Genomic DNA, 21,342 nt, shown 5'->3' with positions numbered 1-21,342 from the left:
CCAAATGAACCGAACAGGATCGACTCGAACAAGGACTCAATAAATGCACGCGTGTCGCCTGATCCAGAAATGCACGGATTCCTTTTTGCACGCGGAAATTGTCACACTTTAATACAAAGCAGAACATTTATACTCACAAACATGACTTTATTTGTACAAATTGCTGCACATTTATGTAATTGTTAATTCTACAGACACCGGTTGAAAAGCATTTGTTTCATTGTATAGTGACACACATTTACGAATCGTGTTCACGTTAATGAAGAGCACTGGCTTGTTCGTTAGTTGTGTGTGTGTGTGTATGTGTGGGTGGAATGCTGTAAACTGCGAAAAGGAAGTCTCAAAATCCAAATGAACCGAACACGATCGATTCGAACAAGATGTCAATAAATGCACGCGTGTCTTCTGATCCACAAATGCACGGATTAATTTTTGCATGAGCAATTTTTGATTTATTAATGTAGAATAGAACATGTTTATTTGCAAACATGTCTGTATTTGTACAAATCGCTGCACAATCATTCAATCCCGAATTCCACAGATTCAAATCAAATGGCATTTGTTTGTGGTTAGTAAAATACATTCACAAAATGTATCTAGTACATGAATAAGTGTGTGTGCATTCATTAATAATAATGAGATTAATATCATTCCATACCAACCCTGTATATGAGTAAGAGCTCCTTCCGCATCGATGTTTCACACTCCAGTTCAGTCGGTGACGGTAATGCACCAAAAGCAAACCGCCAATAAACAAGAGAAGAAGAAGCTTTTCATATCCGGTGTCATTTGGGCCCTACGCATTTTCGTACGTTCGGTGTCGTAAGTGAATATCACATCCGTTGAGAAAGAATCCGGAAGATACGTAAAACTCCTCCGTGAATCGATAGGTTGTAAGCACAACGTGCACGGTTCGCCATTCCGCAGACACAAATCCAACAGAGAACTACATTCACTGGAGATAAACCGCTTTTAAATACAGTAAACTATATTTGTTGTCATGCTAACGCTTTCAGTTTTCATTTGCTCTTTATAAAAGTCACTATTTTATCTCTGGTAATGTTTGTTTACGGAAATAATTAGCTAGTAGTGTTATACGAGTTAAGCTAAGCTAACGTGCTAAATGCTGCTTTGTTGAAAGTAAAGAAACTAAATATAATCTACAAATCTCATATTCATGATTATTTGCTTACTTGGACTGCTGGTTGTATAAAAACGTATCCGACGGGCACTTCGGGTTTATTCGTGGTCTTTTCTGAATAAACAGTGGCTGAATAGATTCAGTGCGATGAGAAAAACAATTCAGGCGCCATAGCCAAGTCAGACACAGCAAAGTATCTTGATGAGATTTGGATATTATATTTGTACAAACTTTTTGCATTCGATAATCGTTTATTAGCCACAAATTTCAGCCTGTGTGAATATTCATTTAAATAACCTCAATTAAATTAGTAGCTAGTGTGGATCTTATGAGTTTGCATGTATTAATCAGCTCGAGTGTATTATGAGTATCTACGGTTTCTGATCATCTATGACATAGTTTTTAAGTTTATATTTTGTTGGTTGGTCTCAATCAATTTTAGTTTCATTGTTATTCCTTTCCAGTAGACGCTGCCATGGCAGCTGCATTCTCCTACAGAGGTGTTCCTGGAACAATGCCTCCAGGTGTTCCTCCACCACCTCCTGTTGCTGCTCCGATACCAGATTACATGACGGAGGAAAAGCTGCAAGAGAAAGGTGTGTTCATATTACTTTTTATTGTTGCATTGTGCAGATTTTTTGTTTGCTTGGGTAACAATGCCTCGCCGTTACAGCTCGGAAATGGCAGCAGCTGCAGGCAAAACGCTACTCAGAGAAGAGGAAATTTGGCTTTGTGGATGCCCAGAAAGAGGACATGCCACCTGAGCATGTTCGCAAAATCATCAGGGATCATGGTGACATGACCAACAGGAAATTTCGTCATGACAAGAGGGTCTACCTTGGGTAAGCACATTTGCAATCACATTACCATGGCAGTCAGTCTGTTCATTAGATTTATGCTTTGGCAATTGATTTTTATATGCAAGTTACATGAATATATGTTGCTCTCTATTTGTAGAGCCCTGAAATATATGCCACATGCAGTGCTCAAACTGCTGGAGAACATGCCCATGCCCTGGGAGCAGATCAGGGATGTTCCTGTACTCTACCACATAACAGGCGCCATTTCTTTCGTAAACGAAATCCCATGGATTATTGAGCCAGTATACATTGCACAGTGGGGGTAAATAATGATATTCAATAAGGTGGCCTCAAAGTACAAATAATATAATCTGGTGTCCTTTGCGTGTTTCCGGCAGAGATTTAAAGAATTGTTCTTTTTTGACCAGCACAATGTGGATCATGATGCGTCGGGAGAAGAGAGACAGACGTCACTTCAAACGCATGCGTTTCCCCCCATTTGATGATGAAGAGCCTCCATTGGATTATGCAGACAACATTCTGGATGTAGAGCCCTTGGAGGCAATCCAGATGGAACTGGATACAGAGGAAGACTCCTCTGTGGCAGAATGGTTTTATGAGCATCAGCCCCTGAAGGACACCACCAAGTGAGTGCTGGTGAAAGTTATAAAAACACAAGGATAAGTCTATCCCTCCTCTTGCTCAAATGATCTTTTCCTTCCACAGATATGTGAATGGAACCACATACAGACGCTGGCAATTCACTTTGCCGATGATGTCCACACTATATCGACTGGCCAACCAGCTGCTGACTGATTTGGTGGATGGCAACTACTTTTACTTGTTTGACCTGAAGGCTTTCTTCACCTCCAAGGCTTTGAACATGGCCATTCCTGGAGGGCCCAAATTTGAACCCCTTGTCAGAGATATTAACCTACAGTATGTGCCGTCTCCAGTTCAGAAGCGCATCTTGTAGCATAATCTGTCACAACTTTCTCTGTACTGCAGAAGTGTAACTGGTGTATCTCTTTTTCAGGGATGAAGACTGGAATGAGTTCAATGACATCAACAAGATTATCATCAGACAGCCAGTCAGGACAGAATACAAAATTGCATTCCCTTACCTGTACAATAACCTGCCACATCATGTGCACCTCAACTGGTACAGATTGCTATTATGCCTTTGTGTATATGAATGTGCAGAATACTACTTGTATTAAACCACTTATTTGTGACTACTCTGTAGGTACCATACACCCAACGTGGTGTTCATCAAGACTGAGGATCCGGATCTGCCTGCCTTTTACTTCGACCCCCTGATCAACCCCATCTCTCACAGGCACTCTGTAAAAGTCAGTAACTGAAGTGTATTCTACTTATAATGTGGCTGTAAATTGATTCGTCTTGTTTCCATCTCACAAATTTACTCCTGCTCATGTTAATTTTTAGTTTGTTTTCTTCACAGAGCCAGGAGCCATTGCCAGATGATGATGAAGAATTTGAACTGCCTGATTACGTGGATCCATTCTTAAAGGAGACGCCCCTCTACACTGACAACACCGCAAATGGTATTGCATTGTTGTGGGGACCTCGTCCATTTAATCTCCGTTCAGGAAGGACCAGACGAGCCATTGATGTCCCCCTTATCAAAAACTGGTTGGCATTGAACAGTATAATTGTCATTTTACCACATCATTCATCTGGGGTCCTTTTATTCGTATTTTTTATTAATTCTCTCCTAATGTCCCCAGGTACCGTGAGCACTGTCCTGCAGGCCAACCTGTGAAGGTGCGTGTGTCTTACCAGAAGCTCCTGAAGTACTATGTGCTGAATGCTCTGAAACACAGACCACCGAAAGCACAGAAAAAGAGGTGAGCAGAAATTAATTTGAGAACATGTTATTCATGAATACTTTGTCTTATGCATCTAACAATGGCTGGTTTCTTTTTTCTGTCATCTTTAGATACCTGTTCCGCTCCTTCAAGGCCACCAAATTCTTCCAGTCTACAAAGCTGGACTGGGTGGAGGTTGGCCTCCAGGTGTGCCGGCAGGGCTACAACATGCTAAACCTGCTAATTCACAGAAAGAACCTCAACTATCTTCACTTGGACTACAACTTCAACTTGAAGCCTGTCAAGACCCTCACTACTAAGGAGCGTAAAAAGTCCAGATTTGGGAATGCGTTCCATTTGTGCCGTGAGGTTCTGCGTTTGAGCAAGCTTGTGGTGGACAGTCATGTGCAGTACAGGCTTGGAAATGTTGATGCGTTCCAGGTACATTATACAAAACAATAGAGCACATGTTAACTGCAATCTGCATATGTATGAGGGGCAAATACCTTATTGTCTCCTAAAGCTTGCTTTTTGTCTTTGTGCTGTAGCTGTCAGATGGTTTGCAGTACATCTTTGCCCATGTGGGTCAACTGACTGGCATGTACCGCTACAAGTACAAGCTCATGAGACAGATCAGAATGTGCAAAGACCTGAAGCATCTCATCTACTACCGCTTCAACACAGTGAGTTATACTCTGTGCAACCAAACATGTCACTCTGTCAAGTGTATCGGTGTTGCCTGTAACTGTGTCAGGATTGGTGCTATTCCTTGAATCTAAGATTGCTGTTTTTTTTTGTTTTGTTAAGGGCCCAGTTGGAAAAGGACCAGGATGTGGTTTCTGGGCTCCAGGATGGAGAGTCTGGCTGTTCTTCATGAGAGGCATCACCCCTCTTCTGGAGCGATGGCTCGGCAACCTTCTGGCTAGGCAGTTTGAGGGTAAAATTTGGTTGTCTTTTTAAAGTGGTAATGCGTATATTAATTTAAAGTTTAACGTGTGACATTTTATTCAGCTCCGTGTGAGTTCTATGTGTTGCGATGTGTCTGCCCGGTGTCATTACGCTGACACAACACACACACACACAACAGCGAGTCTGTGTCAAGTGATGGACAAAGGACCTTTTAATGCTATTGTGCAAAACAAGTCTAGATGAGTTCTTTGCAGCCTCTGTAAGGTACAATTTGATTACCACAGAAGCAGGTCAATTCTTAACTATAACGTTAAAAACAGAATGAGTCGTTGTCTGCTTGCAGAGGTCAAAAGGGCGCTTGACACTGGTGTTGATGCCCTGACATGAATGCGCATAACAATATACGCAATCTATTTGGACTCGTTTTTTCAATTAATCAACCTCCCGCTTGTGTTTAATAGGGTTTAATGTTACTTAAATTGGTGTTATTTTAGTGATTTTGTTTTTATACTTTGAGAGCTTTGCTCTGAAAACTTTAATAAAGCATTATTGTAAAAAAATTGGTCCTAAGGAAATACAAGCCCAATTCTGAACCAGTTTGGACTGTATGAAAAATGCTAATAAAAACAAAAATTAGTGATTTGTAAATTATATTCACCCTTTGCTATATTGAAAGCACTTCTCTACACATTATATACGATGTTTTACACAGATTTCATAGTTAATTTTTTTTATGTATAGTAATTTTAAATTGGATTGCAACACAAAGTTGAGACAGTCATGTGTTTACCACTGTGAAACATCACCATTTCTTCTAATAACAATTATTAAGAGTTTTTCCCCATTCATCCATTATGTAGGTCTTTAGCTGCACAATTGTACGGGATCTTCATTGCCGTATGATTTGCTTTATAATGCGCCACACATTCTCAATTGGAGATGGTCAGGACTGCAGACAGGGTGATCTAGGACACGCACTCTCTTCTTACACAGCCATGCACTTGAAATCCAGGCAGTATTTGGTTTGAAGTTGTCCTGCTGGAAAATGCAGGGACGTCCCTGGTAAAGACTGTGCTGGATGGCAATATATTTTTATCAAAAATGTTTACATATCTGTCTGCATTCATGGTGTTCTCACAGATGTGCGAGTTACTCTTGCCGTGAGCACTGACACACCCCTGGCCCATACATACACTGGCTTTTGGACCTGAAGCTAATAACAATTTGGGTGTCCCTTTTCCTCCTTTGGCCTGGATGACACGATGGCTTTTTTTCTAAAACATTTTGAAATGTGTACTCTTCAGACCAAAAAACACAGTTACACTGTTCTACTTTCCATCTAAGATGAGAACGAGCCCAGAGAAGTCGGCAGTGTTTCTGGACATTGTTGATGTAGGGCTTCTGCTTTGCATAGTAAAGACATAACTTGTATCTGTGGATGCAGCGGCAAGTGGTGTTGACTAACAAAGGTTTACTAAAGTTATCCCAGGCCCATGTTCATGATATCCATTACAGATGAATGCCATTTAAGACGGTGACATCTAAGGGATTAGAGATCGCATGCATTCAGAAGTGGTTTTCATCTGGCCCTTTACGCTCTGAGATTTGACTAGATTACTTGAATCTTCTAAATATATTGTGCACTGCAGAGGGTGAAATGCCAAAATTCCTACCAATTTGTCTTTTGTGAATATTGTTCTCAAAGTGCTGGATTATTTGCTGAAGCATCTCTTGGCAAATTGACAAGTCTTGTATGATCCTTGCTCTTGAAGGACTAGGCTGTTTTTGGAGGCTCCATATACAGTATTGTGACATTGCCTAACCTGTTTCACATCGCCATTGTTATATCAACTCGTCAAATTATTATTAGTCTTGAATTGCCTGTCAACTTTTTTGGAGTGTGTTGCAATCATCTGATTTGAAATTACTGTACATTTTCAAAAAAATTCACAAGGTAAAACATCATATAATGTGTAGTTGTAAGGCTTTCAATATAGCAAAGGGTGAATATAACTTACAAATCACTCCTTTTTGTTTTTATTAGCATTTTTCATAGTCACAATTTGTTGGAATTGGGGTTGTACTTTCATTTTGACAGGAAGTGTATAAAGTAAAATTTCATCACTTTCAAAATCTGTGATTAATCGCAATTAACTATGAAAAATTGTGATTAATCATGATGAGAAATTATCAATTGACCGCATTCGTTTATTAAAATGTTTTTAATTTTTTTGTCGAATGTTATAAGATTGAACGTTGTAAAATCAATGTAATGCCCTTTAGGTCGACACTCTAAGGGTGTTGCCAAGACTGTGACCAAACAGCGTGTGGAATCTCACTTTGATCTGGAGCTGAGAGCTGCTGTGATGCATGACATCCTGGACATGATGCCTGAGGGTATCAAGCAGAACAAGGCCAGAACCATCCTGCAGCACCTCAGTGAGTCGTGGAGGTGCTGGAAGGCTAACATCCCTTGGAAGGTACAGCTTTCTTGCATGGAATGGTGCCCATCTATGTTATATTATGGTTTACTTCTAGTTAGCATGTGCCTCACAACATATCACAAGTTTATCATTATTAAGGGAGAACATGATTTTGCAGGTTCCAGGACTTCCAACCCCAATTGAGAACATGATCCTCCGCTATGTGAAGGCGAAAGCTGACTGGTGGACCAACACCGCTCACTACAACCGCGAGAGAATCAGACGAGGAGCCACTGTGGATAAGACTGTGTGCAAAAAGAACCTGGGACGTCTCACTCGACTCTACCTCAAGGCTGAGCAGGAGAGGCAGCACAATTACCTGAAGGTGCATTTTTTTGGGAACATAATAAGATTACTTTATTGGCTTCAAAAACACTGTTTCTGTGAAAGAATACAGTTAATGCTGATGTATGCTTATATCTTGTAGGATGGGCCTTACATCACCGCTGAAGAGGCTGTGGCCATCTACACAACCACCGTGCACTGGCTGGAGAGTCGTCGCTTCTCTCCAATTCCATTCCCTCCTCTCTCATACAAACATGACACTAAACTGCTCATCTTGGCTCTGGAGAGACTCAAGGAGGCTTACAGGTTAGGCCAGCACCACCTACTTCTGAGATCATTATAATATCACTATATTTTAGAGTACTTGTTTGTTGAAATTGTCATCTTTCATGACTTTGTATTCTGAATTCTAGTGTGAAGTCGAGGCTGAACCAGTCACAGCGTGAGGAGTTGGGTCTGATTGAGCAGGCTTATGATAACCCTCATGAGGCTCTGTCCAGAATCAAACGTCATCTCCTCACTCAGAGAGCCTTCAAAGAGGTTAGCGCTCATGCAACATTTCAGTGCACTTCATAGAACCACTAGGGCCTTCTTAGTCCGTTGCTGGTCCTAGCTTGTGTTTACTGATATGCTTTCCTCTGTAGGTGGGCATTGAGTTCATGGACCTCTACAGTCATCTGGTGCCAGTTTATGATGTTGAACCTCTGGAGAAGATTACAGATGCCTACTTGGATCAGTACCTGTGGTATGAGGCAGACAAGCGCAGACTTTTTCCACCCTGGATCAAACCAGCTGACACAGAGCCACCACCTCTGCTGGTGTACAAATGGTGCCAAGGTAAGACAGGAAACTCATACTGCCTTCTGTTGGTTGGCATGAATGATAAGGACTTTAAACACTAATAATATTATTATGGTACTCTGAAAATAGTTAATGAACAGATCATCATTGCTGTTTAGCAATGTGTGTTCAGGAAACTGATTAGCAATAGCCATTGATTTGTGAAAATACTTCTTAATGTCTTTTTACAAGCATTAAATTATTCCCTCCAGGAATCAACAACCTGCAGGATGTGTGGGAAACGGCAGAAGGTGAGTGTAACGTCATGCTGGAGTCTCGCTATGAGAAGATGTATGAGAAGATTGACTTGACGCTGCTGAACAGACTTCTGCGTCTCATTGTGGATCACAACATTGCTGATTACATGACAGCCAAAAACAACGTTGTCATCAATTATAAGGTCTGCACACATAAGAGTCCCTTGCAGACTTCTATTTCTCCCTCTGAATGTTTGAAAATGTAAAATCTTACTTAATTGAAATTTTCTTTGACTTCTCTGATTTTAGCTTTCTTTGTTGTCTCCTAACAGGACATGAACCATACCAACTCATACGGTATTATCCGTGGGCTGCAGTTTGCCTCTTTCATCGTGCAGTACTATGGGCTTGTGATGGACCTGCTGGTGCTAGGTCTGCAAAGAGCCAGTGAGATGGCTGGACCTCCTCAGATGCCCAATGACTTCCTCAGCTTCCAGGACACGGTCACTGAGAGTGCGCATCCCATCCGCCTGTACTGCAGATACATAGACCGTATTCACATTTTCTTCAGGTCAGATAAGCAGACATAGTGCAATTTTCATCTCCGGTGGTGCAACATTTTTATGTTCTGACTATACAGTAGCAAAAGTTTTATCTTCAGGTTACCCCTTTATCCACAGGTTCTCTGCTGATGAGGCTAGAGATCTGATCCAAAGGTATCTGACTGAGCACCCTGACCCCAACAATGAGAACATTGTAGGCTACAACAATAAGAAATGCTGGCCCAGAGACGCTAGGATGAGACTGATGAAACATGATGTGAACTTGTAAGCCCTCTATTCATTTATACTTAATGAAAAGTAGACTGAAATGTACTTTGTGTAACTGAGATTCCTTTAAATGTCCCAGGGGCCGTGCTGTGTTCTGGGACATCAAGAATCGCCTCCCTCGTTCTGTAACCACAGTTCAGTGGGAGAACAGCTTTGTGTCAGTCTACAGCAAGGACAACCCCAATCTCCTCTTCAACATGTGTGGCTTTGAGTGTCGTATCCTGCCCAAGTGCCGCACCAGTTATGAGGAGTTTACACACAAAGATGGTGTCTGGAATTTGCAGAATGAGGTAACAAATAATACCAGAATTCCAGTAGTTGTTACCAATACTAGTGAAATTTTGTGTTTCTTGATACCAATTTTGATACTACAGCATAAATGTGCTATTGAACACACTGCTTTAGTCTATTTAAAGTTAATTTTCAATGTAAACACTTAAAATAAACATGTTTCTTTCAAGTGTTTTTCAATTAAATATGCACTGAATTCCATTTATTTTTATTAATTTATTAATTCCATATTTTATAGTTTAGTTTAATCATCAAAATGGTGTCTAAATCAAAGTAATTCTTAACTTTAACAAGTAAAAATAGAACAATTACTTTTCAACATACCATTTCATTTTTTTAACAGACATTTGTTCAGAACAACGGCACTCTTGTGATATATGGTTTAATTATTTTATTATTAATATTACTATAGTGAATATTAGATTTTACTTTTCTGTTGCAATTTCTTCAATTTCAGGCATCTAGCTTTTATTTTGACACGGTTTGACAAAAGCTTCTGACAGATGATCAGTTTCGCTACATGACCAAGTGTGATCATTAAAGTGCAAATGCTGTGATTGAATTATATAAATGCAGGTATATGGTCCGTGTGCTACTCACTTCATAGTGGGTTAGTGCTCTGTTATCTCATACAGTGCAAATGTCTGCTTCACACATTTATTTAAAGTAGGCAGCTCATGATTACTAAGATTGCAGCCTTTTGCGGTTTAATAATCACACTTGGACTTATCACAATTTTAATTTGATTAATTATGCATTTCTGTCTAAAATGAGAAAACCAAGCACAAACTTTAAGTGTGTGAGCATTTGAAGGCTGTCGTGTGTCAGTCTGACAGCTTGCGGGTACCGAATCAAGTCTGTGTTCAGCACTACCGGTACTGCAGAAACACTGGTATCGGGGCAGCTTTTTTTTTTATTTTAGCACTGACCTGGTACTGGAGTACCAGTACTTTTGACAACTTTAATACTGTTTGCAAATCTGTAAATCAGGAATAGCTAGTGGATAATTGCCTTTTAATATTGATTTTCAGGTAACAAAGGAAAGAACAGCTCAGTGTTTCTTGCGTGTAGATGATGAGTCCATGCAGAGGTTCCACAACAGAGTACGACAGATTCTGATGGCCTCTGGCTCAACCACCTTCACCAAGGTATGAGCCTTGAATCTCATCCAACTAAATAGAAATAATAAACACGCTATATTTAAATGATTGACTACTTTTATTGATTTAAGAAAGGTAGTACTGTCAGTTAATATCTGCAGAGCTCAACGTTATGTCTAACTCCTTACCATGATTTGTGTGTTCAAACTTCCTCAGATTGTGAACAAGTGGAACACTGCTCTGATTGGTCTGATGACATACTTCCGTGAAGCTGTGGTCAACACGCAGGAGCTGCTGGATCTGCTGGTGAAGTGTGAGAATAAGATCCAAACCCGTATCAAGATTGGCCTGAACTCCAAAATGCCCAGCCGTTTTCCTCCTGTTGTGTTTTACACCCCCAAGGAGTTGGGAGGTCTGGGGATGCTTTCCATGGGACATGTACTGATCCCACAGTCTGATCTGAGGTAAATTATTTGCACAATAAGGCTTTGAAATGTTCACTGTTGAATCTGTCAATTCCAAACCAACATGATGAAAATTGCATTAGATTTAGATTATTTTTTGGATCCCTCATAAAGTTCCTCTGTGTCATCTTAGATGGTCCAAACAAACTGATGTGGGCATCACTCATTTCCGTTCTGGTATGAGTCATGAGGAGGATCAGCTCATTCCTAATCTGTACCGTTACATCCAGCCTTGGGAGAGCGAGTTCATTGACTCCCAGAGAGTTTGGGCTGAATATGCTCTCAAGAGACAGGAAGCCATTGCCCAGAACAGGTACTTTTTCATGCAGCCAAACCTACATTTTGAGGTCCTATGTTCAGTCTTATTAATGAGAATTTGATCGTACTCAGGCGTTTGACACTTGAGGATCTGGAAGACTCCTGGGACAGAGGTATTCCACGTATCAACACACTCTTCCAGAAAGACAGACACACTCTTGCTTATGACAAGGGCTGGAGAGTCAGAACAGACTTCAAGCAATATCAGGTAAAGGTCATTCCCTCTGGGACATGAATGGGCTGTTAAAACAATGCCATGGATTTTTCAGATGTGTTTGGGTGTTGTGTTTAAAGCTTTGGAGTGTGTTTTCAGGTGCTGAAGCAAAATCCATTCTGGTGGACCCACCAAAGGCATGATGGAAAACTGTGGAATCTGAACAATTACCGTACAGACATGATCCAAGCTCTTGGAGGAGTGGAGGGAATTCTAGAGCATACGCTGTTCAAGGGAACCTACTTCCCCACCTGGGAGGGTCTTTTCTGGTAAACCCTTTCGGTGTAGTGAAGTTGGGACTAAATGTTTAATGTAGAGCCTTAATAAAACTTAAACTTGTATTTTGAAGTTCAGTTAAGGTTGGGTGTTCTTTTGTCTTCATACCTTGGTGGTTTGCTGGTTCTAGATTCTCAATCAATGTTTTCATTTTCCATAGGGAGAAAGCCAGTGGTTTCGAGGAGTCCATGAAATGGAAGAAACTCACCAATGCTCAGAGATCTGGTCTGAACCAGATTCCTAACCGACGATTCACTTTGTGGTGGTCTCCTACAATCAACAGAGCCAATGTATGTCTGGATCCCCTAAGCTATTTACTGGGGTTCCAACATTAACTATTTTAATGTGAATTTTAAATTTGTGCTTCAGCAAACCTGAATGGAAATGCTTGATGTGTTCATAAACTTGCAAAAATTTGCTTGTTTATTTACTATATTTTTTCTTAAGTTAAAATGCAAATTAAGTTTGATGTTAATAGGTTATTTGCTAAACTGTTGCATGTTTTGACCATTTGTGCACATGTTATGGGTGTGTGATAGCTTAATGTGACAACGAAAGGTATGACCTTGGCACACAATTCTTCTAACATAGCCCTTGGCAGTTTCCTCACATTCTGCCAGAACAGGTGGCACTCCTAGTTATACAGCGGCTGGCTGTGAATGGCCATCGCAGCCATTTCAGCCCTCATATGAGATATTACACTCATTCTTCTTTGTCTTATGGTAGCTTTTAATAAAACAATGTACAATGGCTCCAATACCACAAAACTAACTTTCCTCGAAGCAAGGAGGTCATTCAGCTGCTCCGTCATTGACAAGGCAGGCTTTTTCGACTTGATGCGCATTACCTAGTGTTTGGTAAAGCACAATGATTCAGTTTCTTTTGTTTAGTTTTTAGAAATTGCTCTTAAACATTTGGATGGAAAACCAGCTGGTGTTTAAGACAGAACATTTAAATTGTTTTTTTTTACTTTTTAGGTCTATGTGGGTTTCCAAGTGCAGTTGGACCTCACTGGAATCTTCATGCATGGTAAAATTCCAACCCTCAAGATCTCTCTGATCCAGATCTTCAGAGCTCACTTGTGGCAAAAGATTCATGAGAGCGTTGTCATGGATCTCTGTCAGGTAAGAACATGTGCATTATGTCTTGTTGTACGTACCTGATATTTAATAGAAATTGATACTGTACGGTTGTTTCACACTGAAACATTACTGTGGTTTACACGTTAGTCCGAACTGTTAGACAATTAACCTATTCACAGTTATGCTTTTGGGTGCCATAAGTAAGCTTCTGTTTGTTCTATGCAGGTGTTTGACCAAGAGCTGGATGCTCTGGAGATAGAGACAGTCCAGAAAGAGACAATCCATCCCAGAAAGTCATACAAGATGAATTCCTCCTGTGCTGACATACTGTTGTTTGCATCCTACAAGTGGAACGTCTCGCGCCCCTCACTTCTAGCAGACTCCAAGTATGTGTTACTGAGCTTAACAAGCACATATTTAAAATATCAAGAAGCTGATGTCTAATTTATATCATGTCTTCAATCACATCTAACAAAAATGGAAAATATAAATGTCTCGAATGGTTATGAATGTTGTATTTTTAAATATTTCTTCCTTTGGCTCCCTTCTACAGGGATGTTATGGACAGCACCACAACACAGAAGTACTGGATTGACATTCAGCTCAGATGGGGTGACTATGACTCCCATGACATTGAGAGATATGCAAGGGCCAAGTTCCTGGATTACACAACTGACAACATGAGTATTTACCCATCACCCACTGGGGTCCTGATTGCTATTGATTTGGCATACAACCTGCACAGGTCAGTGTTTTATATCATGTTATGCAAGTGACTATTACTCAGAAATCTTTGGTTTTAACTGTTAATATCACACAGTTATGTACAGTCTTGTTTACACATAAAAAAAGGGTGAGAATGTTGCTCTGCACATTGCTGTTGTCAACTATTTGATATTGTCTTTTTTTTTGTTTTTTGTAGTGCCTATGGAAACTGGTTCCCTGGAGCCAAGCCGTTGATCCAGCAGGCCATGGCGAAGATAATGAAGGCCAACCCTGCTCTGTATGTGTTGAGAGAGCGAATCCGCAAGGGTCTGCAGCTCTACTCTTCAGAGCCCACTGAGCCTTACCTATCTTCTCAGAACTATGGAGAGCTCTTTTCCAATCAAATCATCTGGTTTGTGGATGACACCAATGTGTATAGAGTCACTATCCACAAGGCAAGTGAATGCAACATCATTCACATGTCCCTCTGGGACTTCATATCACCATCTTCAAAGTGTTAGGTGCAAAAAAAAAAGTGTAATTTTTATATTGATTTAATCTCTCCTGTGCCTTTTTTTAGACTTTTGAAGGCAACTTGACCACCAAACCAATCAACGGAGCCATTTTCATCTTCAACCCCAGAACTGGACAGCTTTTCCTGAAGATCATTCACACGTCTGTATGGGCAGGACAAAAGCGTCTCGGACAGGTCAGACTGTCACTATATATGTTTTGTATTTTTCTCCATACGTTTCCTTTTTACTTTAGACAGTAGTCTGCTGTTTGGCTGTGCGTTTTGCTGAGTTGCTCATTTTCTGTTTTTGTGTTCTTGTAGCTGGCTAAGTGGAAGACAGCTGAAGAAGTGGCTGCCCTTATCCGATCACTGCCTGTTGAAGAGCAGCCTAAGCAGATTATTGTGACCAGGAAGGGCATGTTGGATCCACTTGAGGTTAGAAAAACTCCCTAAAACTGTTAAAGACAATGTGTGGAGTGGTGTTGTCAAAAGGACCTAAGCTGAAGAATTAAACTGGTGTGTTCAATGGCACATTATTATATTAGCATTGTTTGCTGTGGTATTGAGAACTGTGAAATTTCACTGGTATCTGTACAGACTACTGAAATTTTGGTAAAGTGACACCACTAGTGTGGAGGTATACTTCTACCTATTGGGAGTTGAGGTGTGAATCTTATGATTCATAGGGTAACGATTTGATAACAAAACAATTCTCAATGCATCACTTTGCATCTTGTAAATGTTTTTTTTATAAATGCACACAGTATGAAATTATTTATTTTGAATTAATTGATCTCTAGCCTATAACTATAACCACAACTATCGGTTGCTGGTCCAGGATGGCTACATGAGAGATCTGCTTTTAGAGTGGAGATGTTAGCTTCTCCTTTCCACACTACAGGTGATAGTAAAGTGACACAAATAGCGGGTGGCTGCTTAATAAATCAATCAAGCATCTTGTGTGCGCACTGTTTTGACGAGCGTGAGACCGTCAATGTGTAACAGCCAAAAACAATAGACCGCAAGAGGGGAGAGAGTCATTGGGAAGCAGGAGATGAAAATTATTAGAAAATAAAAACATCTCCCATGTCTCCTGAACCAGACTGTGATAAATTCTGCGGTATGATTGGCTTTAGTATATGCCCGTCTGACCATTAGTTTTTAGCATCTCCCTCTGTCTTTGTATTGCACATAAGCACCACTATGCTGCCGCTGTTTAAATTGAACTCAAAATCTATTCTGAATCATGATGCATAAAAGAAAAAAGTTATCCCACCCCTAATTGGGAGATTATTTATATCAAGCATGTGCTGACCAATTTTTACCCTATTTTCTCAGGTGCACTTGTTGGACTTCCCAAACATTGTCATCAAGGGCTCTGAACTGCAGCTGCCCTTCCAGGCATGTCTGAAGGTGGAGAAGTTTGGAGACCTCATTCTGAAAGCCACAGAGCCTCAGATGGTTCTGTTCAATCTGTATGATGATTGGCTGAAGACCATCTCTTCTTACACTGTAAATACAGCTTTTTTGCTCTAATTTTGACCATCTATCAAAATTAAACCAACCGATTTCTCTTAGCCCTTTTCCACCAAAATGGCGATGGTTGACGTGCCAAGCCTGTGCTCTGCTTGTTCACGCCTGGGCAATCTGTAGTCTTTCGTAAGCCGGCTGTTCTTTTCCACTGTCTTAAGAACCAAACGGTGACGTAAAAGTTTACGTGACTACCTGCCCATAAACAAACATTGCACGTCACAACAGTGTTTGTGTACAGCTTTTACTCATGTTTTTGAGGACATATTTAAATATACGGGGTAATACAATCCAACATTATTTACATTGCTTAACAAGATTGTCAGAGACTACATCTATGCTAAAGAAAACCGGTAATATAATTACATTATTTTGTATGAACTATGGCTTAACTTGCTAAATTATTTAAACTGTAACAGAGGAATTGTTATTAACATTGGTGTAGCAGATGGATATCTTTGGAGTTTTGTTCACATCTTGATTGAGAATCCCTAAGTTTATTTAATAGATAGCCGCTATCTTCTGAAGTTAGAGTAGCTGGTCAAAAATCCCCTTACTGAACAAAACAATTCACACAACAGTGTGAGGAAAGCTAACAAAGTTGACAAATATAATAACGTACTGCGAGCAGAGGGCATTGGCAATTCAGTGTTTATCTCGAGCTTGACTAGCTGAATTTAATGTCCCGGTTAGATTGTAGGCTGGTCGGTGTCCGATTTTTTTTTAATTTTTTTTTTTTGCTCTGTCCACTGTTGCTTTTGTTTAGGTCCTTCTTATGGTCCCTGCACTCCGTTTGTGCTGGATCTTCTCGTAGACAGTGGGGGCAGTTGAGTGGTTGAGGCTCAGGGTTACTGACCAGAAGGTCAGGGGTTCAAGCCCCAGCACCACCAAGATGCCACTGTTGGGCCCTTGAGCAAGGCACTTAACTCCAGGTTGCTCCGGGGGGGTTGTCCCTGTAATAAGTGCACTTTAAGTCGCTTTGGATAAAAGCGTCTGCCAAATGCATAAATGTAAATGTAGACAATTTTTCCCCCTTTACGATCTTGCACTCTCTCATTCATCTATGTCAGTAAAGACCATATCGCAAGTAGAATGCTCGTTTCATCCATATTACCTGAACGCTTTTGATATCTTTATTTTATTTTTTTTAATTGTTTTTGTAGAGTGAAGTAGTCTTTGCTGCAGAAGGTAGCTATTTAAAAAAAAAAAAAAATCTCAATTTGTTGACGAAACATGATAGTCTTCCACCCCTGACGTAATCGGTTCCTGTGTGGAGACTAGAAAGCTTTTGGAGCCAGTGTCAAATCATATTTTTGGCTCCAGAACTGCCTTTTCTGCGATGGAAACGTACAGAATGGTTCAAGAATTCGCACCAGCCCAGGAACCCGCCCCCGAACCATGTTGGTGGAAAAGCGCTATCTTAGGGTTACACTTCTCGTTACTACAAAGTCCTTAAATGGTATATTTTTTTTTTGCCTAGGCATTCTCTCGTTTGATCCTAATCCTGAGAGCACTTCATGTCAACAATGACCGTGCCAAAGTTATTCTTAAGCCTGACAAGACCACCATCACCGAGCCCCACCACATCTGGCCCACTCTGACCGATGAGGAGTGGATTAAAGTGGAGGTGCAGCTCAAAGATCTCATCCTGGCTGATTATGGCAAGAAGAACAAGTGAGTGTTGAACAAATGCTGACTTCAAGTGCATATCGAAAAGATTTATTGGTGTTATACACTGATTGTCCACAATATTAAAACCACCTGCCTAATATTATGTAGCCCTTGTGCCGCCAAAACAGCGCCAACTTCCATCTCAGTATAATAGCATGCTATTCTTCTCACCACAATTGCACAGAGTGGTTATCTGCGTTACTGTAAACATTGTCAGTTTGAACCAATCTGGCCATTCTCTGTTGACCTCATCAATAAGGTAGTTCCGTTCACAGATCTGCCGCTCACTGGATGATTTTTGTTTTTGCCACCATACGGAGTATATTCTAGAGACTGTTGTGTGTGAAAATCCCATGAGATCAGCAGTTACAGAAATACTCAAACCAGCCCGTCTTGCACCAACAATCATTCATGCAATTATCTAGTCAGCCAATTTTGGTACATTTGGTTGCAGTGCATAAAATCAAGCAGATACGGGTCAGGAGCTTCAGTTAATGTTCACTTCAACCATCAGAATGGGGAAAAAGATTATCTCCAGTGATTTGGACCATGGCATGATTGTTTTTGCTAGATAGGACTGAAATGCCTTGTTGATGAGAGTTCAACAGCGAATGGTTCGAAATGACAAAGTCTACGGTAACTCTGATAACCACTCTGTACAATTGTGTTGAGAAGAATGGCATGCTATTATTCTGAGATGCGGGTTGGCGCTGTTTTGACGGCACAAGGGCTGATCGGTGTATGTGTGCAAACACAAACTGCACTCCAGTTCTAGGTTCATGACTTTTTCCTCCTCCACAGTGTGAATGTTGCATCTTTGACCCAGTCTGAGATCAGGGACATCATCTTGGGTATGGAAATCTCTGCTCCGTCCCAGCAGAGGCAGCAGATAGCTGAGATTGAGAAGCAGACCAAGGAACAGTCTCAGCTAACGGCCACACAGACTCGCACGGTCAACAAGCATGGAGATGAGATTATCACCTCGACCACCAGCAATTACGAGACGCAGACCTTCTCCTCCAAAACTGAATGGAGAGTTAGGTATGGAACACTATCCAACATTTTCCGATAGATACCTTCCATGTTGCTCATATCTTTTGAGTAAAAAAAAACTCTTGACTTTGGTTAAACTGTTATCCTGATCTCACAGGGCAATATCTGCTGCCAACTTGCACTTACGTACCAACCATATCTATGTGTCATCGGATGACATCAAAGAAACTGGCTATACTTACATCCTGCCCAAGAATGTGCTGAAGAAGTTCATCTGCATCTCAGATCTCCGTGCCCAGGTGACATTTTAATTCTTTTTATGAATTTTGTCTTTTGTGGACCTTTTCTCCTTATGTATTATTGTATGTTCTGTTTACATCTATATTTTTCCTCACTGTAGATTGCAGGGTATCTCTATGGAACCAGCCCTCCAGATAACCCTCAGGTAAAGGAGATTCGCTGCATAGTGATGGTGCCACAGTGGGGTACACATCAAACCGTTCACCTGCCCAACCAGCTGCCTCAACATGAGTACTTGAAGGTCAGTATTTTATACAATAAGGGATTGTGTTATACGTAAGGCTAACGATTTAACATGTTAATTTTGTGCCATTTAATTATATTAATTTACCCCCTAACCCATATAGAAATTCCATAATAAAACTACGTCAACCCCCTGACCCGTACAGAAATTCCGTAAATGACATGTTTTCCTACCACCAAAGCAATTCAAGCTTGAAATAGATGTAATGTTTTTACAAGCCTCATCAGCACGGGGTAGTCAGAGCGTCTCAACAAACTTCACAGGCAGTGACAATGTCACACAGGACCTATTTTTAATCTTCTTGCACAGAACATAAATATTCTTGACAGCTTGACGAAACATGTTCTATTAAAAGGAAATGAAACAAAAAATATATTGACTTAAAGCTTCTTTTTGGATTGCTTAATCAATGCTTTTCTCATCTGACACACATGCGATACATTTCAGTATGAATGTCTAAATGTTTACTGTAAATATTTGAATTCTGTATTATATTATCTTTATTTTGATACTTTATAAGTATTAATATATGCAATTAATTGCAATTAATTTGATACATTTTGATTTCATTGAATTTGATCATGTATTATTCATCATTTTTTATTATATATTATAATTTTAATTGAATTGATAGCCCTAGTTTTTTGTCGTCACTCTCTATCTTCCCATCTGTAAACAGTTTGTATTGCTTCTTGTTTAGGAAATGGAACCACTTGGATGGATCCATACACAGCCTAATGAGTCACCCCAGCTGTCTCCACAGGATGTCACCACCCACGCAAAGGTCATGGCAGACAACCCATCCTGGGATGGCGAGAAGACTATCATTATTACTTGCAGGTATAATTCAAACACTAACATGTTTCTCTTTGAATTTATTTACTCTGTGGTCTCATTCAAACATCCTAGCATTTCCTAGGGTCTGCTTTTAAATTTAGCACATTAATATGACATTGCCTTTTTGATTGCTCATCCAGTTTCACTCCTGGTTCCTGCACACTGACTGCTTACAAGCTAACACCCAGTGGATATGAGTGGGGCAGGCAAAACACCGATAAGGGTAATAACCCCAAGGGTTACTTGCCCTCTCACTATGAGAGAGTCCAGATGCTCTTGTCTGACCGTTTCCTGGGATTCTTCATGGTGCCTGGCCAGGTCTCCTGGAACTACAACTTCATGGGTGAGCGCAGCTTAATTACTCAATTTAATACTACACCTCAAATGATTTGCGTCTTTGAGTTGGTCCTATCAGTTGACATTCTTTTTGTTTGGCAATGTGCTTTTCTTACCCTTTCCCTGTCATTCTAGGTGTCCGTCATGATCCCAACATGAAGTACGATCTACAGTTGTCCAACCCGAAAGAATTCTACCATGAAGTTCACAGACCATCTCACTTCCTCAACTTTGCTTCTCTGCAAGAGGGTGAAATCTACAATGCTGATCGTGAGGATATGTACGCATAATGGCACAGACTGAGGCTATTAATATTTGGATAAGCACCCAACAGGCTAAGGCTTCATGTTTTGTGCTGTGCTCTTTCACCAAAAACATAGTTTATTCATCTGGTTTGCAGTAATGTAAACACTTAGAAACTCTGAGTATGTCAACCATCTGTTTATTGCTTAAATGTACTTGCTTGGCATTGAGTTGGATAATGTGTATTTTGTGCTGCTTTGTCTAGATGTGAGAAGCTTAAAATTCTCATCTAAAAATATGTTCCATTTTTCATAATCAACATTTGTAGTACTTTTTCTTTTTTTTTTTATTAATCTGGTGTAATTTGTCTGTACGCTGTAGCTATGTTGTGCATCTGATATGTACACTGTAGTTTGGGTTTAAATAAAGCTCATCACTTTTATAAGAATTTGCATTCGTCATCATTTTTGTTGCTTTCATAAAATTGGCAGTGTAAAAAACTTAGTGTCAGTTCAATTTAAGGTAAATAATGTCCCTCCTTACATTATTACATTACATTATTTGAGCTGTAAAATTGTATAAATTGTCATTTTAGGGTTTGTTGACATAATATTGTCATGGCAACGAAGTTGTTAAATTTGGTTATAGATTTACACAGAAATGTAACCAATGTTATTACACTAAATTCATGTTTACACATATATTGTTTGTCTTGTGGCTATTCTTTTGAAAAAGTTAGTATTTTAACATTCAAAAATTGGCCCCCATTCGTCTCCATAAGTGCCTCACCAAGTGTTTTTTTTATATATATAAAGGGATGACAAATGAATTTGTGTTAATCAAGATTATGCCACAAATGCTGTCGATTGAGCTTTACTTGTATTGAACTGGGAATATTATTTTCAAA

The 21,342-nt window shown here is 40.1% G+C and overlaps 1 protein-coding gene across 2 annotated transcripts; it reads left to right on the top strand.

Annotated features, from left to right (window-relative positions):
• Positions 1-886: 886 nt before the first annotated feature.
• Positions 887-20,864, top strand: LOC127631894 (pre-mRNA-processing-splicing factor 8). Of its 2 annotated transcripts, none has more exons than XM_052110290.1 (42): positions 887-981; positions 1,606-1,737; positions 1,815-1,983; positions 2,099-2,263; positions 2,370-2,588; positions 2,668-2,880; positions 2,978-3,103; positions 3,188-3,293; positions 3,407-3,597; positions 3,693-3,812; positions 3,905-4,214; positions 4,322-4,456; positions 4,581-4,710; positions 6,966-7,162; positions 7,284-7,490; positions 7,593-7,756; positions 7,864-7,990; positions 8,095-8,287; positions 8,503-8,690; positions 8,820-9,058; positions 9,168-9,314; positions 9,397-9,607; positions 10,640-10,756; positions 10,925-11,172; positions 11,306-11,485; positions 11,563-11,698; positions 11,804-11,973; positions 12,141-12,270; positions 12,958-13,104; positions 13,288-13,448; positions 13,616-13,807; positions 13,985-14,222; positions 14,348-14,476; positions 14,603-14,716; positions 15,620-15,793; positions 17,292-17,485; positions 18,284-18,523; positions 18,633-18,774; positions 18,876-19,016; positions 19,720-19,859; positions 19,997-20,199; positions 20,328-20,864. In XM_052110290.1, exons 2-42 carry the CDS (start codon positions 1,617-1,619, stop codon positions 20,480-20,482), a joined length of 7,029 nt encoding a protein of 2,342 aa, XP_051966250.1. In that variant the 5' UTR covers positions 887-981; positions 1,606-1,616; the 3' UTR covers positions 20,483-20,864. The 2 variants fall into 2 exon arrangements, with proteins under 2 accessions (XP_051966250.1, XP_051966251.1); XM_052110291.1 differs by having other exon boundaries at positions 898-981; positions 1,609-1,737.
• Positions 20,865-21,342: the final 478 nt, after the last annotated feature.

This window comes from Xyrauchen texanus, chromosome 38, assembly GCF_025860055.1.
Source record: "Xyrauchen texanus isolate HMW12.3.18 chromosome 38, RBS_HiC_50CHRs, whole genome shotgun sequence".
NCBI classification, from domain to species: Eukaryota; Metazoa; Chordata; class Actinopteri; order Cypriniformes; family Catostomidae; genus Xyrauchen; species Xyrauchen texanus.
This window is presented reverse-complemented; position numbering and strand designations above follow the sequence as displayed.

What these genes read in the sequence shown, in the direction of transcription:
- LOC127631894 (XM_052110290.1), top strand. Translation starts at nt 1,617, where the DNA reads ATGGCAGCTGCATTCTCCTACAGAGGTGTTCCTGGAACAATGCCTCCA. An exon ending in GACAAGAGGGTCTACCTTGG is followed by an intron (nt 1,984 to 2,098) that starts GTAAGCACATTT and finishes CTCTATTTGTAG; the next exon opens with AGCCCTGAAATATATGCCAC. An exon ending in CTCACAGGCACTCTGTAAAA is followed by an intron (nt 3,294 to 3,406) that starts GTCAGTAACTGA and finishes TTTTCTTCACAG; the next exon opens with AGCCAGGAGCCATTGCCAGA.